The 19,177-nt window shown below is 31.7% G+C and overlaps 1 protein-coding gene across 1 annotated transcript; it reads right to left on the bottom strand.

Annotated features, from left to right (window-relative positions):
* Positions 1-551: 551 nt before the first annotated feature.
* LOC127714619 (uncharacterized) lies at positions 552-15,012 on the bottom strand. Its single transcript, XM_052220691.1, has 7 exons — positions 14,889-15,012; positions 9,848-9,889; positions 8,947-9,062; positions 5,597-5,684; positions 2,399-2,440; positions 1,197-1,309; positions 552-648 (listed from the first exon to the last, which is right to left on the bottom strand). Exons 1-7 carry the CDS (start codon positions 14,974-14,976, stop codon positions 634-636), a joined length of 504 nt encoding a protein of 167 aa, XP_052076651.1. The 5' UTR covers positions 14,977-15,012; the 3' UTR covers positions 552-633.
* Positions 15,013-19,177: the final 4,165 nt, after the last annotated feature.

Raw genomic sequence — 19,177 nt, 5'->3', positions numbered from 1 at the left:
CTATTTAACAAATTAATTAACTGTCGAAAACTTTCATAAGCAAACATGACAACTATACCCAACAAGAGGCAAGGGAAAACAAATGAGATCAACACTTTCTGAATTGTCTAACCTGCCTCCGATATATTTAATCCTGTAAGTTTTATTCTTTTGTGTGTGTTGTCGATATTTGCAGTTCCTAGTCGTGAATTCATTACTTGATTGTATTGATGAATACATACATCATCCTTGAAACGCCTGGTCTCACCTTATTCAAAGTTTGTGAAAGTTTTACACACGGCTGTTTGTTAAAATAATGTAGTTAAGTGACGATTTAGAGTGATAATGTAGACACTTGTATGTTTGATTTAAGAGATTGATTGTAGTTTCTGTTTCAATCCTTTCATTTAGGTGTTGTTTCATTGGTGCATGCTCAGCAGTAAGCTATAAATCATATCCCTTATATAATATACATCATATTTTATCATCATCGTACATAAACCTGGAATAAAAAGAGTCAGGGTATAACGGGAATGGACATTTCATGGCCTTAAAAAATTAAACAATGCAAACTAAAGGATTCTGATTTATTATCTTTCACATCATTCATCATAAAATTCGTCAGTTGCAATTTAACGATAGCCACATACACTTTCATGTACAAGTTTTCTGAAAAACAGAAGTTGTTAAAGTTTAGAATATTTCAAAATATACAGTATTACAAATTAATCAAATTAGAATTGAAAATTACAACAATTTGCCATAGTTTTTCAGTTTCTCTACTACACCTTTCACACTTAAACGTGTTTGAAATAAGCGAATTTCTATTTGACCTGTTATCATTTCACTAATTCACAAAGCAAATGCTTATGTCAGGAATAGATTCAATTGTAAATGTTAAGTTAGATTTCTTAGATTTGGAAATAAATATCCTTCAAAAGCGTTCTTCTTTTAAGGATATAAAGTATAGCAAGATTTTCTTCCACATATTTTACCCCTTGATTAAAGTTTAACTATAGATCAAAGCTTGAGACTCTTTAGAAACAAAATTTCAGTAAGATATCACAACTTAATTCAATATGTGTTACAATGTTGCTTCCTTTTTTAATAATTTTTAATCAGCAAGCAGGCAAAACTTGATTCTAATAAGTATGCGAATGAGTATGTTACAGTAGGATACAAAATTATAATTATTTCAAAAGCATCATCAAACTAACCTTAGTTAATAAGCAAACAAATTCATGTTTGATATCACAATTTGTCCACATATTGAGAACTGTGCCGTTGCTGAATTTTTGAATTATACATTTCTTATCATTTGTTGAAAAACCTTGAAACACAAACGAAAAAATCTTTATTTACAATGAATGAGTAACTATGTGAAAAACAACATAATAAGTTGAAAATTAGAAACAAATGAACAAAAAAACCAAACCTATCAATCAGAGAACATGACTTTCTAATGGGTAAACGAAACATGCATCGCAATTCTGAACTGAATGGTACAATGATGATGGCGTTACCTGACATATCGATACACAACTGTGAAATCAAACAAGCAGACATTTCATAGCTGTTAACCGTTCACCAAAAAAAAAAGAAAAAAAGAAAGAAATAGAATTAGCTGTTCTTTATGTCATAAGTCTATAGTTGGTGTGTCCGGGTGGTTTCTCTTAATTGAATTTCAACAATGTTGATGCCAAAATTGTAAAGGTACTTGCAAGAGCATGGAAAATTAACCAAAATGGACTTTAACTCAAAATCAAATCTGTCTAATGTAAATTTGTTTGAATGAGTTTGAACTGTAGGTTCTTATTAAAATCTAAATAAATCAACGATGAATCAATGCTCTTTAACTTTCTTGTCCTTCCAACTTTTTTGCATTCGAGTGCCAATCACAAGGACAAGTTTTTGAAGACAAAACACGCATGCAGCTGACGTTCAAAATTATAAATCTACTTCTTTGATACGCCTTTCCCTCGTTGTACGTTTATTTTGTAATCTGAAGTACCTTCTTCGTAGTTTTTTTTTTTTTTGGGGGGGGGGGGGGGGGGTTGTTTAGTTATTTGGTGTTAATGACAGTTCTTCGATTTTCTCAGATATAATTTATTCTTTGGCCCTCTTGGCTCTGGACGATTTAGGACTTTATTTTCGTAAAATCAACCGTTGAAGACCATATGTTAACCCTTTCATGCCTTCTGTTTTTTTTTCTTTTGTTTTTATCTTTGTTGGATAACTGTCAAATGGACATTTATTTCCAATCTTATTTATTAGAATTACATAAACACTAAGCTTTACCTTTTCGAATTGTTTTTCATCATATTGAAGTATATTTTGATTAACCCATCATTAACACCAAGAAATACATTTTATTAACGAAATGATTTTTTACTTAATTATGTTTAAAGCTGATAATTACCTGAAACAGGAATAGCACCAGTCCATAGATCGAGGCTCTTTGCTGTATGAAGAATTAAATTGTTAGCGTCTTCAAGTCAGACAGAAAAAAAATCCAGTTTAAGTACACAGAACCCGGAAAAATAACTAAAACGCTTGAAATCTACGGATATATAGTTTATTGGTGGGTCTTCAAGTTTGTGGACGGAGTAAAACTGTTTTTGAGTATAAAATGCAAATAGCACTTTCTTTATTTTGTGCGTACAAAGCATTTGTCTTGAATGTTAATCCATCAGGAATGCTAAAACTCAATCATTTGACAGACAAGGATGTATAACACATAACCACGTGAAGAGCTTGATAACCGAAGTGGACCTAAATAATTATCAAATTTATCGCAGGTTATGGTTGCCTTTTTTAACCTTAGATTCCTTATACATTTTGAATTTAACAACGGAGAATTCAAGAATAAAAATTTCAAAATCAAGTCAGAACCGAATAACTAACTCCTGATCTGATGATACTCTCGGGATTACAGTCCACCACCAGTGGTATCGATCCAGCGCTCACAATTTAAATTCAATTAACTCTTTATTAATGTTGCACGTCCCAAGCTGTTTTCTGGATTACCATCACCAGGAAAGTATTTTAGAATTTCAATAGTACTTGATGGTAAACATTTATAAAACAAATATATTAAAAAGACATGTTTTTTTGCCGCATTGACTTAAATATATATCTAAAATCTCTATTTGTACCTTAGGACTGTTACTCGTAGATTTCCGAATGGTGATTGGCTCATTTACACTATCCGTGGTTTAATTGAAACATTTTAATTATCCTAGATATGCATCGTTTGATCAATTGAGGAGACTTCTTCTGCCTAATGAAATTAGGTTCAAAGTCTTTGGAGTATTCAATTAAGTTTTGATTGAGAATTAGCCAAAGTCGTAAAAAATACCTGGTATTAGTCATGTTAGTTACTGGTTGTTATTTTTTATTGACAAATAAAGGCAACAGTAGTATACCGCTGTTCAATACTTATATATCGGTTAAGCGAAAACAAATCCAGGTTACTAATAAACCGAGGTAAACACATCAACTATAAGAGGGAAACAACGGAACAACAGAAACACTGAACTGCAACCAAAAAAAAAAACCGCCAGCAACATAGAAACGGACTATTTGATAACAACTGCCAAATTTCTGACTTGGTACAGGACATTATAAGAAAAAAATGGTGGATTGAACCTGGTTTTATGTCTAGCCAAACCTCCCGTTTATATAAAAATGTTAAAAGTACAGCTAAAATGACAACATTACGTGACAGGAATTCAGTACAAATACACGCAAGAACACTCGGGACAGAGAAACACTTAGATAAATAACATAATAGTACATTACAACATGTAAACCACAGAATAACAACGGACACCTCCCATGAATCCACGACAGTACACCAAGACACCACAAACGAATCATAAACAGTGCATCACACGAATGTATCACCGCCACAAAAAGTAACGTATTTTTTGTGACGTTTATATTATCAGAGGTAAATTTCTAAAAATAGAATAGATTTGTACATAGCAGACCAGACGACGTAGATGGTAAACTGCAATATAAGACGTGGTAAAAATGTAGTTAATTAGTTTAGATAACATTTACGGAGTGTCATTTGTAATCTTTCCTCCTCATAACTCAGTTGGAGCAGTTAAAATTGGAGTAATAAAATTGTCTACCTTAATAAGATAACACTTAAAATTCAAAGCCTGGCCTTCTTGAGGCAGATATGTTTAGTGGATAACATTTAAAAGACCAAATTATTACATTTAGTCAAAGTGTGTCTGAAATAATAGAATATTACTGTATGTGTACTTTTTCGCGGTATATCTATTTCCACGAATATACGCGAATACAAATGCAGCTTAAATGGACGAAAAAACCTTTAAATAATTGTCTTCCGAATTTCCAACTGTACATAAACGTTTACCTTATTTCCCTTCACATCTCCTCGTTTGAACTTTGAAACTGTTAAAACAACACCAGTGATCCGGACAGAAAATCAATTAAGGACACAAGGTTATAATGACCCAAGCCAAATCTGACAATTTTATTGTGAAACTACAACTTAATCTGAAAATTTTGTTTATTTAGCAGACGACTGTTTCGTCTATGGAATAATCTTTATTTATCTTTTTAATAATTTCACTTACTTGTTCTTTAGTAGTTTATTTTTTTGTTTAACAAAAAGTTCAAGATCAAATTTATCAAATTTTTAAAAGATTTTACTCAATTTTAACATAAAAGCTATTTACCTTGTAAAATTGAAAGTCATGTTTACTTAATACAGAAAGATATTTATCAATGTTTTGATATTTTCGGCAATACCGCGACATTAAATATACGCGAATTCATCGGCAATACCGATTTCGCAAAAGTAAATACTGGCGAAAAATTGTACAAATACAGTAATCAATTTACGGCAAACAATATATGCTTTGTGCAATATTTAAAAGATGAAATTTATGCATACCTATATCAGTTAAATGGTGAACAGGTAAAAGAAAGTTCAGTCGTTGCAGTATCAAGTACTGACAACTTGCATATAGATTCAGGTATATATAAACTCATCATAGTATGGTGGTGTAGACAATATATGACAAAATTGATTTCACCCTTTACCGAATGTAGTTTTTTTCGTGCTATGTAATGAATTAAAGTTATGATGAAAACTACAGGTCGTTGCGCTCACGACAAAAGAAACATATTTAGTCACCTGTGAAACAGAATTTTCATATCGGGGAACAAACTCGTGATGGCGTCCCTTCAATTTTCTAAGGATAACTCCCCCTTCCCAAATTGGAATCCTATGTTCAACAGCTTCCTTGTTATTATTTACTCTCTTTCATTGAAGTCATGATGGGAAACACAAACTTCTTAATATTGTATCAATTGGAAGATGTTTACTGCATATGCAAACAAAGCTTGAATGTTGCTACATAGATTTAGAAAGGTTACGATTGACAAGCTGAAATCATCTCTGTTGTCGTAAAGTTTTGTTCTCAACCGACTATCATTGTCAATATCAAGATGTAAGTCAAGATATAAAGAAGATTCAATTCTACGAAGTTCAACCGTCATTCCTAAATCATAAGGCATTTTGATTGGTTTCTCACAACAGAAAAAAATTAGAACACATTATTTTCTACTAACTTACCGATATTGAATTGCGTTCTGACCTCATTAGCTTCTGCTTCACTATTTGTCCTCCAAAGGTTGGCTCCTGTTGTCCCAATGCAGAACGTCTAAAATTTAGAAACATGCCTCGGATTGATGCAGTATCTACATTTTTAACATACTTTTCTTATAAATACAAAAATGTTACGTTTGTTTTTTTCTTTAACATGGGAAAAATATAATTAACAATAACGCAGATTTTACTTATGTCAGTACTGCGAGTTTTGACAATTATACTGTCAAGTTAAGTAATATGTTTCGAAGTTTTTTTTGTTTCTGTTGTTGCTTGGTTTTCTCATTAACGTACATATCTTATTACCGTTTAATTACCTCTGCAGTTACTAAACCAGCGTGACGCCTGTATCATGAAAATTGATGACAGGAAAACTGGACTTTGGTCAAATGACACGCAAAAGTATGTTCTTACTATGTAAATACTTCACCAATAACTTACATCAAACATGTCTAGTAAATAAACTCATCATATAAACAACATGATTACAAATATTGTACGTCAGATGCGCCTTTTGTCTACAAATATCTAACTAGTGACGCTGAAATCCAAAAAAATCAAAAGACAAAAAATTAACGAAAATTAATAGCATTTAGGACCCAAAGTTCCGAACGGTTGTACCAAATTCAGTTAAGGTAATCTATTTTTGGGGTAGAACATCGATAACATTAAAGTTGTATAAACGGTTTCATTATAATGATGACAAAATAATTGAGAATTCATGTCTACACAGAAGTGCTGAATACTGGTCTTGTGATACCCTCGGGGAAGAAACCTCTACCAGCATAGACAATAACTGGAGGTCTGTTCCGAAAACCTCAACGAATATATTATGTGTGTATGCTTATGTAAGTCCATACTAAACATCCCCTTTAGTAGACACAATCACCAATTTAAAACAAAAGTGATTGTTCCAGTGATAACATTTCTACTACACGTCTTCCGACTTCATCGAGAATAAACAAAATTTTTCAGACAAAACCTGTTATTTGATAGACATCTACAGATATATATATCAACCGAAACAATTGTTTCCGGTTTTCCTCGCTGTCAATGTATTAAAGGATGTAGCCAGGTGAAACTAAAAAATCGGAATTTAAAATTGATACAATAAATCTGAAGAGCATTAGGAACAAAATAAGCTAGCTGTCAGTAACTGCGTGTACTCTCAGATCTGTATTGTCTTTTTGTTGAGGGGACGTATAAGTACCCTGCCACGTCCACTCTGTATTTTTTTTATTTGGTATCGATCTGATGAGTTAAGCCCTTTTCAACCGATTTTTATAGTTTGTACATATTTTGTACTGTTACACCACTGTCCTAGGTAAGAGGAGTGTTGGGCTCCCGCTAACATGTTTTACCCCGCCACATTCTGTATGTGCCTGTCCCAAGTCATGAGCCTGCAATTCAGTAGTTGTCGTTTGTTCTGTATATCATATTCGGTTTTCGTTCATTATTTTGTACATAAATCAGACCGTTAGTTTTCTCGTTTGAATTGTTTTACATTTGTCATATTCGGGACTTTTATAACTGAATATGCGGTATGGATTTTGCTAATTGTTGAAGGCCGTGCGGTTACCTATAGTTGGTAATTTCTGTGTCATTTGGTCTCTTGTGGAGATTCGTCTCACTGGTAATCATACCACATCTTCTTCTCTATATATAAAAATATTGATAGAATATGGAACTCCTTTTCGATATATTTAATTTTTTTTAATGGCGGGAAAATGCTGACTATGATTTTTACCTTATATTAAGCATTAACAGTATTTGGGTCTCAAATCGGAAGAAAAAAATCTAGAATCTGCTTAAATTTTGGTAAATGGCCTTTTATGAGCTATTAAAGTCTTATATGAAAAGAAAAGTGGGTGATATGGGACAAAATCCTGTATCGTGGTAAAAAACCCAAGGAGTCTGAACATCTGACAAAAATTCCTAGACCTGACCTTACTACATCCAAAAGACTATATTGACCTCTAAGGTTATATATATTATATAGACATGAGAGGTAAAATTTGAATCCCATAATAACAAGCTGCCTGTCAACAATTTATATCTAAGAAATTATTCTATTATGCATCTTGAGCGGAAGCGAGGTGTAAAATGTTGACAAATATAATGCCTAACCATATTAAAATGAGCATAGAGCATGGCATGATAGAATTATTTCGATTCTTATCGGAAATTTTGTTCTTCGAAGCGGGTCTATAACACACGTTCGAAAGGCAGCCATTATGATTTTATAAAGCCAAGACGATATAGAAAATCAACCGTTTCACGATAAAAAATGAACAGATACATGTAAACTTACTTAAAGAATGATTTTTGTTAATTTCCCAGCAAGATACACCATCAAAACTGACAATTTTTTCTCCGGCGTTGCAATTTCAATTGTGACGTCAATCATGTGTAGCCCATGTTTTATTGCAATTAGAACATGGCTTTGTTTCAAAGGCGAAAGAAGAACGTCAAATAAGAATTTTTATTTTTGGCAATACCTTTTATTCTTAGCATTTTTGTCCTTCGAGCTATCATTTTAATGGTCTGTAATGCTAAAGTAAATCTCTGTTTGTTAATTTGTTGCAACAGGGTCTAGGTTTTGAGTGTGTGTTCTGAGAGACAAATAGGTTGTTATCACTTTGAAAAAGTTTCATTTTGAATGTACAATTTGTTTTAGGAATCGTCTGCATAAATTTTACAAATATCTTTGTATTTATAAATAGAAGCAACTATTATTGGATTTGTTTTTCAATGTATTGCCAAGTATGGCCTATAGGTTTCAAACCTGGTTTCATTATTCCATTTTGAAAGGTAAAATTCCATAAAGTAAAAACTTTTCATGATAATGACTGCGTCATTAATGCATAAAGATTCCCGAACTTATTTCAATATTACAAACTATTAAAGTACAGTATTTTTTACCGAAACATTAATGTTCAGAAGAGGTGCTTGGGAGGACAAAAAGTTGAGGGAAAATAAACTTTTCGATTTCCTGGGCGTGCGAATTGTCAGTCTGTTTTATATGTAATTACTCAAAAAGAGTTGTTTATAGTTAAACATTTGTGAAATTTAATGCCAATATAGAGGTGGAAAAACAGCCACATTGAATCCACGAAGAATAACAAAGGCTTATACGTTTAGACAAAAATAATTGTTGACTCAGAAAGCATCATTTCCTCTTTCATTTCTCCCGGTGATATATATCTAAGTTTAGTTTTTTTTATATTTAAGTTACTCTAGATATTAACAAATCAAAATGAAGGATACGTTATTAGATTAGGAATAATCAAATGTGATACGACACAAAACATACTCACCACAGCCTCATACCAGGTTCTCTCATCCCCTTCATTGATGTAGTAACAATTTGGACTAGCAGTTTGGTTATCTAACAATGCATATTCAGCAGGGCACATTGTTGGAACACATGGTGCTGTTCATATGACATAATATGAGGTAATTATTCAAATAAATTTAAACTGATGACACAAACAAACAAATTAAGATAAAATGTACGGTATCTCTATGATGAAAAGTCAATAGACACTCAATGCAAACCTGATTGATGTTAGATATAAAAAAAAAACAACAATTTACTTATATTATCGTAGGATATAATATTTAGTTTTTCTATAGTAAGTATTATTGGTACATAAGTTATGACAAACTTATTGCTATTCGTATAGCAAAATACAGGATTGCAGACTTAATAAAACATACACGATATACCTTCAATTGATTTTTTTAAAAATATCAACGTTAAAATATTAATGTGTCAAATTTTGTCTCGTTGTTTCAGTTCTGTATTTTTAACTTAAACGCGAAATAAAGTATCCGGAGAAATAAATTAATTTACAGTATATCGTATTATATTTATCAATGTAGTTCGATCTTTGGCAGATATTGTAAATAAAACTTTGCATAATTCATGTAAGCTTTTGATTTTATATAAATATAGCTACTGACCATTACTAGTATTGTTATGACTTTTTCTGTCAAATCTTTTATTAATGTCAAGCAATTAAACGCACATTAGATACTACGGTACAGTATTTAACACTAAGCTAATTTTAAGAAAACTTCTGAACTGATTCATATAATGTAATATGTAAAGTGGTCTGATCATGCAATCACATGATTTGAACTATTTGAACTAAAAATTGATAAGCAAACATAGACGAAGAATTTGCACACACAAATAACAATGTGGATACATACCGGGCATGTATTTAGGTTCGCTTCGTCTTCGTCTTACAATTTCTAAAACATAGACAATATATCGTATTGTATTCTGTTCATTAATATCGGCAAATATATATAAAAGATCTTCTTATGATTTATATAAGCTTTTAAGATCAGATTGTAGATACAAAACATAGCTAAAAGCTGAGCTCGAATCTTTGTCTGTCAAGTCCTTAAAAGACTCAAGTAAATAAAACATGTTTGATTTAATGTTCTAATGCTTTACATCAACCTTATTCTAAGAAAACATTGAACTGATTCATTTTATGTTTTGAATATATAATGAAATCAAAATGAAATTTCAATCAGTTACAAGTTTTCATAAGTGTTATGATTGAACGCAATCAAAATCACACTGAATCTAGACTTTAAAGGATTTAAAAGTCTTACTTCCTATATATAACTGGAAGCAATTATACCAACAGAATAATACTAGTCAGAAAAAATATATTAAATGTTATATTTTTTGAAAATTAGGGTCCAAATGTACTCACTACTACAGAAAACCAGCATATTTTGAGTTCTTCCTCTCAAGAAAACAACCAAAGCGGAAACACCCTTAACATGTTTCCTTACATTTCATGAGAACAGTTAACTGAAACACAGTATTTTAGTAAATACAGATGAGTGCAGTCCTAACCTGTACAAAAGTTAACTTAGAGCAGACTTTTTGACTGCTTTCCAAGTTAACTTGAGATATTTTAAGGAGACAAGCAAGTTAACTTCGTCGTTAGTAGACCAGACATAGGTCTGCTTTTTTAGGACTGCTGTAGACCAAACCTGTGGACAAGTCTGCTACGGATCAGTCCTGAGGACAGGTCTGCCCCAGACCAGATCTGTGGGCAAGTCTGCTACTGACCAGACCTCAGGACAGGTCTGCTTATGACATATTACCGTGTTTAAGACTTTTCATATTAGACCTGGGCTTTCATTATGCAAACAATAATCGTATTGCTCTTCTTTACCAGTATAGCAAATTACTATACTCGTTAGTGACTCTGTATACATATTATACTCATTAAAAAATTTCTAATATACATGTAATAATGGCTATACAATTTCACACTTGTTGATCGACAAATATACATGCAGCTATCATAAAAGAAAGGACGTTTTTTTTTCTAAATTGGAAGGCGGATAGAAAGGTTACCCAACACATCGGAAAAATATTTGTATATGATGGGATATAAACATCATTGTTCACGTTGCTTCGTTCCGCATTTTTTACAATCTCTTTCCAAATTACTCTATGCATTACCTCGATTATTCATCGTTATTCACCTTGTTTGCCTTAGATTTACGATTCTGCTTTTTGACAAAATGTTCAAACGAAAATTGTACAGTGTCCGGATATATAAGGTGTTGTATAGTTATGAACCATCTCGTCAATTTCGGCAGATTCATCTTTACCGATTATAAATGATATCTGGGACGTCCGAAAAAATATACTCGTTCTGAACATGAATGCAATATTTGCCCCTGGACGTTTAGCTGCCAACAAAATCAATCAACCAACATAATATTGTAACAGTCAGTCAGTATAGTATTCCCAGATGAGAACTTCTCATATGATACTTTTCATTTTATAGTACAAATATAATCAGTCATGTCAGTGTTGGATGATTCGGTCAACAGTTTTGTTATACAAACCATCCTGAACTACTTACTTTAGTGACGGTTAAATATTATGGCCATTGTGTACCAATGTTGCTGTCATTTGTTTTATACAATCCATACCGAGTTAACAAATTGATGATTTCTGATCCGACTATTAAATGCGAATGATCATGAATATTATGGTCAGTCAGTAAACGATTCCCAGATGATGCCACCTCATACATGTCATACTTTTATCATGTTTATCATAAAGTACGAATATAGACAGTTTTGGTTGATGCGGTCAAATATTTTTGTTATACGAGCCACTTTGAGATATTAAAAGTACTGATTGTTTGTGACTCGACAATATTTTGAATGAAAAGAGGACATGCTGACACTCTAAATTGATGTGGACAAATATTTGTGATCATTGTGTTCCAATATTGCTGTCATTTGTATTATACAATCCATTCTGACATAAAAAAAAAATACTGATTTATTATGCAGCCATTTAAATTTACATAATAAAGTGCAAATATGGTCAGTTTTAGTTGATGCGGTCAAATAATTTTGTTATGTGAGCCAGCCTGAGGTATCAAAGCTACTGAATATTTGTGGAGAGTCAATATTTTGAATAAAAAAAGGACATACTGGCACTCTAAATTTATGCGGACAAAATTTTGTAGTCATTGTGTTCCAATATTGCTGTCATTTGTATAATACAATCAATCCGGCCATAAAAAAAAATTACTCAAATATTATGCGGCCATATAAATTTTAATAATAAATTGCAAATATGGTCAGTTTTGGTTGATGCAGTCAAATATATTTGTTATACGAGCCAGGCTGAGGTATAAAAACTACTGAATTTTTGTTACGAGTCAATATTTTGAATAAAAGGAGGACATTCTGGCACTCTTAATTGATGCTGACAAAATTTTAAAGTCATTTTGTTCCAATATTGATGTCATTTGTATTATACAATCCAACTTGACATAAAAAAAAAATACCGATTTATTATGCGGCCATATATATTTAAATAATAAAGTGCAAATATGGTCGGTTTTAGTTGTTATACGAGCCATCCTTAGGTATCAAAAGTTCTAAGTTTTTGTTACAAGTCAATATTTTTAAATACAAAGAGGACATGCTAGCACTTTAAATTGATGCGGACAAAATTTTGTAGTCATTGTGTTCCAATATTGCTGTCATTTGTATTATACAATCCATCTTGACATAGAAAAAAAATAATAATTTATTATTCGGCCATATAAATTTACATAATAAAGTGCAAATATGGTCAGTTTTGGTTGATGCGGTCCATTAATTTTGTTAAACGAGCCAGCCTGAGATATCAAAACTACTGAATTTTTGTTATGAGTCAATATTTTAAATAAAAGGAGGACATACTGGCACTCTAAATTGATGCGGACAAAACTTTTGTAGTCATTGCGTTCATTTGTATTATACAATCTATTCTGACATAAAAAAAAAATAATGATTTATTATGCGGCTATATAAATTTACATAATAAAGTGCAAATATGTTCAGTGTTTGTTGACGCGGTCAAATAATTTTGTTATACGAGCCAGCCGGAGGTATCAGATAAAGGCAACAGTACTATACCGGTGTTCAAAAGTCATAAATCGATTAAAAGAAAACAAATCCGGGTTACAAACTAAACCCGAGGGAAAAACATCAACTATTAAAGGAAAACAAAGGAGCAACACGAACACTAATGTGCAACAAAAACAAACGCCAACATACATAGAAACGAACTATTTGATAACAACTGCTATATTCATGACTTGGTACAGGACATTCAAAAAACAAATGGTGGGTTGAATCTGGTTTTATGGCTTTTCAAAGCTCCCGCTTATTAAAACTACTGAATTTTTGTAACGAGTCAATATTTGGAATAAAAAGAGGACATGCTGGCACTCTAAATTGATGTGGACAAATTTGTGTAGGCATTGTGTTCCAATATTGCTGTCATTTGTATCATACAATCGATTCTGACATACAAAAAAAATGAAATTACTTATTTATTAAGCGGCTATATAAATTTACATAATAAAGTGCAAATATGGTCAGTTGTGGTTGATGCGGTCAAATAATTTTGTTATAAGAGCCAGTCTGAGATATGAAAACTGCTGATTTTTGGTAATGGATCAATTATTTGAATAAAAAGAGGACATGATGGCACTGTTAATTGGTGCAGAAAAAGAAACATTAGTAATGAGGACACTCTGAATTATAGCCGACCATAAACAGGATAAATATTTGTAACTGTACACCAATATTGCTTTCATTTATCATGATTATTTTATACAATCTAAATACTATGCGTTTTCGCCATTGGATATCGATTTCATCTGATAACCAAGTTTACAAGATTAATACTACATTTTAAAACAGACCAGGACTTATAATATTTTATATAAAATACATGTATATACGACTTACAGAATTTGATATTTATTGAAATATACTGTAAACCAATTAATTTTCGCGAGCGATTTATTTTCGCGACTTTCGCGAGGGAAAATATAACGCGAATATAAATCGTCGCGAATATGTAAAACTTGGATCTTTCCTTATTTAGATATATATATAACTGCATCACACAAATTTGAATATCGCGAAATTAAATTGCCGCGAAATGGCCTAGTAAGAGCTAAACGCGAAATAAAGTATTCGCGAAAATAAGATGGTTTACAGTATATTCAATGCACGTTAGCAGTGTAACCAATATCGTTTTCAATTGATAAAAAGGCAGATCACGCAGAAAGTTGTATAACAAGCAAAGTTTTAAGAGTACTTTATTTTTAAATGTATTTAGTCTAATTTGTTTATATCAAGAAACAAAGACATTTAAAAATATTTTATTAAAAATTAATGTAGAGCTGTCCTGGTTACAAGTTAACTTAGTGTTGAGCAGACCAGCCAAAAGTTAACTTGAGATCAGGTCTGCTTTGATCGGAGTTGCCAAAATTAAAGCTAATTTATTGCAGGATTGGTTTCGAAGTTGACTTATAATAGTAGCGGACCTGTATCAAAGTTAACTTTTTCGGCAGTCATAAAAACAGTCCTAGGACCAAGTCCGCTTTTCAGGGTAACTTGATTGTGGTCCTAGGACTGGTCAGAACAGTCCTAAATCCTATCACAGTTTAACTTTGACCAGTCAAAATGACTGGTTAGCCAGTTAACTTGCTGTACAGATTAGGACTGCACCCATCTGTATGTAAAGTCGTCAGACAATCGGAACAAATTTAACTAATGAGAGTGTATATCACACCTGCAGAACATGTTTCTGAAAGATGTAAACGTTGTTATCATTTTCTTCTAAATATTCTTTACTTTATTTATTTCATTTTTCATATAAGAAATTTAACTTCATAATCATAATTGTCTTTACCTCTATGAAAGCCTCTCTGTGCCATCACATTATCACAGACATAGGTAATTACAGCAAGATAGATAACCGCTGGAAATGTTATATTCATGCCTTGACTAATTGGTTGTTGTTGTACAAAAATGGTTCATACCTGTATTTCTATGAATTATGACGATGTAGCTGATTTTATACCTCCAACTCGTCTAGACACGTAACATTTGCTGTCTCATTTCTGTTAAAAAATTAACAAGTACTTTTACAAAAACATATTCAAAACAAGCACAGGTGGTGTTTTTATATATAAAAAAAATCCCATCTTACTTGTAAACAAAATCGATTGCAGGCAATGCATCTGAAGATAGTGTTTACAGATTAACAATTAGAAAAATGACAGAAATACAATCGTACATGTTTCAAAAACATCTTTACATAAGTTCTGTGACTATATAAATATTACAATTTGTAATAGCCGATGTAGAATTTGAATAATATTCTTCATTGTTGAAAATATATAATTATAAATCAAAAGGATGAAACATATCAATCCGAATGATTAATGACCGTCTAATGTTCATCGCAATATGATATCATGTACACATGATCTGAAAACACAACTTTTTCAACAAGTTTGTACATATGCTTTCACAAATGCTAACAGTCAACAGGATGATAGATTACAATTTAAATTCAAATTAAATTGAGAGTACAAGCGACCAGTCTTTGTTCTCCATAGACATTGAATGGTATGTGCTTAATGATGAAGAGGAAATATGTTCATACAAATTAGGGATAATACAAAATTTAAATAAGAAGCATTCATATTGCCTTCAAATAGTTGAAAAATGGTTGGAAATAGATTTTCACCCCGGAAAAACAAATGTTCAAATTGCATGTACATATACAATATATGTACATTGTCGGATAATTTACAATTTATTTGTACGAGGTTTAGAAACAGGACGAAAAGCGAGGCTCGCCGAGCTTTTCTCCTGTTTCGTAGCGAGTACAAATACATTGAATAAATCAGACAATGTACATATATTGTTTTTATACTGCATTATACACCCGGTACATGAGCGTTTGTTGTTTAAATCAAAATCATTTTTCAAAGAAATCGACATAGTTGAAACGCGGTCCGCGAAGAGGTCCCAAAATGAACTGTTACCCAGAAAGAAATATCCATATTACTGCTTGCTCCACATGGAGGCGGGTAACAGGAGATTTTATTTGCGTACCATTTATTTGTACAATAGTTGGCTGATTGCAGGATAAAGCTATTTCAATGGCATTTGATTCACAAAGAGTACCAATATTTCTTGAAAATTATGCATATTTATTTGATACTCATAAAGCAAATAAAACATCTTTTTATAAATACTAATTTTTATGAGTAGTAGTTTCAAGCGAACCCCAACAAAAAAATTGTACACTGTAGATTACATTAAGTTTGTCTGTGAATCTAATGTCTTCCTTTTTTTCTTTAATCTGGTGTCGTCTTATATAGACACACATAATTTGGCTCGTAAATGCAGTGCATGTAAACTCATGCTGAGAACGAACATGCAAAAAGTTATGGTTTACCATAAAACACCGGTTGTTTGCAGTACCTATGAGGACAATGGGACCGCTACAAAACTTCAAAAAAAGGGGATTAGTATAGCTATATTTTGTTTTTCGATCTAAGAAGGTTGTCAAAATTGTTTTAGTATCCACATCTGATTCACACTGCATCTAGAATAGAGAGTTTCACAATAACTTTGAAGTCCGTCAATGATTGCTGATAAAATTGATGTTAAAAATTTAGATAGAGGTTTCATGGAGAACTTGGAAAACACAGCAATATAACTTTGTTTGTAAGGACACTTATGTAATTTACGTATCCAATACAGTACAGGAAGAAACAGTTCCTCGGCTTTTGTTGAAATTCCAAAGCAAAGTAGATTAGATCTATGCTTATCCAGAATTGCCGACTTGCTATGTGTCGTTGCGGTGTATGTTGAGTTTCAAAGTGAAATTGGTAATAAACTTATTCATTTATCAAGCAGTTTGTGTGATGTGATTTACAAAAAAACGATGTTTTTTGGGGGTTTTATCTGCGGGGATAACGACATATTTTTCATTGAGGTAGGACAGGTGATTAGCAACACAAAAGATTGACGTACCATTTGTATTTATAGAACCTTTCATTTTTTTTTAATTCCGATTTGTATTAACGACCTTTACAACAAACAAATTATCTTTTTTGTCGGAAAAAAGGTAAAGAAAGAGGTGAACTCAAAGGAACAATCAAAGTACCTTAGCAAAAAGAAACTAATAAACTGTGGAAAAAAAAAACCCAAAAGGACACCAAAAAAAAACACAATTATGTCGACAACCGTCGTGTTGCATATGGTAAGTGATCATTTGATGATTTAACAATCGATGAAAAGCTAATGGGAATGTGACTGCGATAATCGAAACATAAACTATTCTTGGTCATCTCTGACACAAATATTCCATAATCCGTAGAACTTTAGCAGCATGACTTCAACTTTATCGGTAGAAATCATTGTCTCAATGGACTCCTTGTAAGCAGTTTACTCTGTCAATGAAATCATTATAAACAATGCAGGTTTTGACATCATATCAAGTGATTATTCCATATGCAGGTGCTGCTGGAAAGTAGCTACATAAAAATGAAAGAGCTGACATTGTCTCTTTTGTCGTAATCTTTTGTTCTAAACCATCGATTATAAACAATAGTCCTTCATTGTAAATGTTTAAATCTAAATCAAGACATAATAGCAAATTTAACTGTATCGGCAATATCAAGATGGTTTCAGACGAAATCAGACCAAACATAAAAAATAACATTCAAATTTGTCAAACTGTGTTCAGATTCGTGCAGGGTGCCAGATCGATGCATAGGAGTTATGCCCTTTTTAGTTGGTGATACATTTTAAATTAAACAATGTTTATTTATATTAGAATTAAACATAACTTTCGAATACTTAAAGAAAGAATTTTCTGTTGATTATATATATGTCTGTTGTTCTTAAATTACATTTTATTGATTAAATCTATTTCTTTTTTTACTTTTTATGTTTTATTGAATAGTTAATAAACTTGTCGTCTATAAATGATTCTGGTTTTAATTTTTCTAATTTAAGTTAGTTTATTTATTTATTTTCATATTAATAGACAAAAAAAAATGTTTATTATCCTGTTGCCATGGTTACGATTCCTCTTGGATTTTGGCTACAATTGGTTTTTTTTAAATAGAAAAATTAGCATTTTCAGGCAGTTATTATGCACAAATTTCAATTTCGATGATTAATGAAACATTTGTTCATTTAAATATAACATTAAATTAGTTAGATAAAAGATAAAACATAACTCTAATAAAAAAGGGAGAAGGTGGCAACACTCATTAAAATAACCGAGTTTCATTGTATTCAAAAAGGCAAATTATAGGACTTTTGCATGAACTCATTAAATACTTTTGCATCCAAACCCTGAAGTTATGAAGGTTAACTAACACTGTTGTCTAGTAATAAAGATTTAGGATTCAGGTTAATAGGGTGGTTGCTAAGATAACCTAAAACATGTAAAAGTGAAATTGTTGTTATTTTGTAAAATAATTTTGACCTTGTTTTTAAAATATATTATAAATTATGACAGATAAAGAATGAAAATCAATTGAAAAAAAACCTTAAGTTTGATGCAAAGGTATAAGTTATTGTTGACCTTGACCTTCGACCTTCAGTCTTTTTTATTAGATTTTGACAGAAATGGTAACAAATATACCAATACCTTGAATGAAAAAAATGTTTAGAACGATTATTGCTTTTATTTGGTAACAAGGCTAAACGCTAGAGGTCATGTCAAAAGTTCTTAGCAATGACCCTTACTTGATATAAATCTACCCAGCAACCAAACATATTTAGGTTCAGACTAATATGAACTGTTATATAGATCCTTATTGAAAAGTGAGGGGTCAATATCGTTACCAAAATACTTAAGTAGCCATTCTCATAGTTGAAAACTCTCTAGAAGTCATCAATATGTTGATCCCTTGTGATAAAATTCCAAAACTTTGAAACTAAATATGATTCTTTCTTTCAATCAGAATGTCAAATTCCTTTTTTAAGGACAGAAATAATTTACTGGCATCATTTTTCTCGCGTGTATTTCAGGTAATCATCAGCCACGTTGTCGCATGTTCTGACTCAACACATCGTAGATATTTTGTGTGAGTATTTAGTGTTCATGAAACTTTATATCATTCGAAATAAGTACCAAAGCTGATTTCTCAGGCATATATATAGGTC

The sequence above is a fragment of the Mytilus californianus genome, unplaced genomic scaffold, assembly GCF_021869535.1.
Source record: "Mytilus californianus isolate M0D057914Y unplaced genomic scaffold, xbMytCali1.0.p SCAF_9, whole genome shotgun sequence".
Lineage (NCBI taxonomy): Eukaryota > Metazoa > Mollusca > Bivalvia > Mytilida > Mytilidae > Mytilus > Mytilus californianus.
The sequence above is the reverse complement of the archived record's forward strand: the minus strand, read 5'-3'. Positions and strand labels throughout refer to the sequence as shown.

What these genes read in the sequence shown, in the direction of transcription:
- LOC127714619 (XM_052220691.1), bottom strand. Translation starts at nt 14,976, where the DNA reads ATGAATATAACATTTCCAGCGGTTATCTATCTTGCTGTAATTACCTAT. An exon ending in ACAGAGAGGCTTTCATAGAG is followed by an intron (nt 9,890 to 14,888) that starts GTAAAGACAATT and finishes TCTATGTTTTAG; the next exon opens with AAATTGTAAGACGAAGACGA. An exon ending in CAGAACGCAATTCAATATCG is followed by an intron (nt 2,441 to 5,596) that starts GTAAGTTAGTAG and finishes TTCTTCATACAG; the next exon opens with CAAAGAGCCTCGATCTATGG.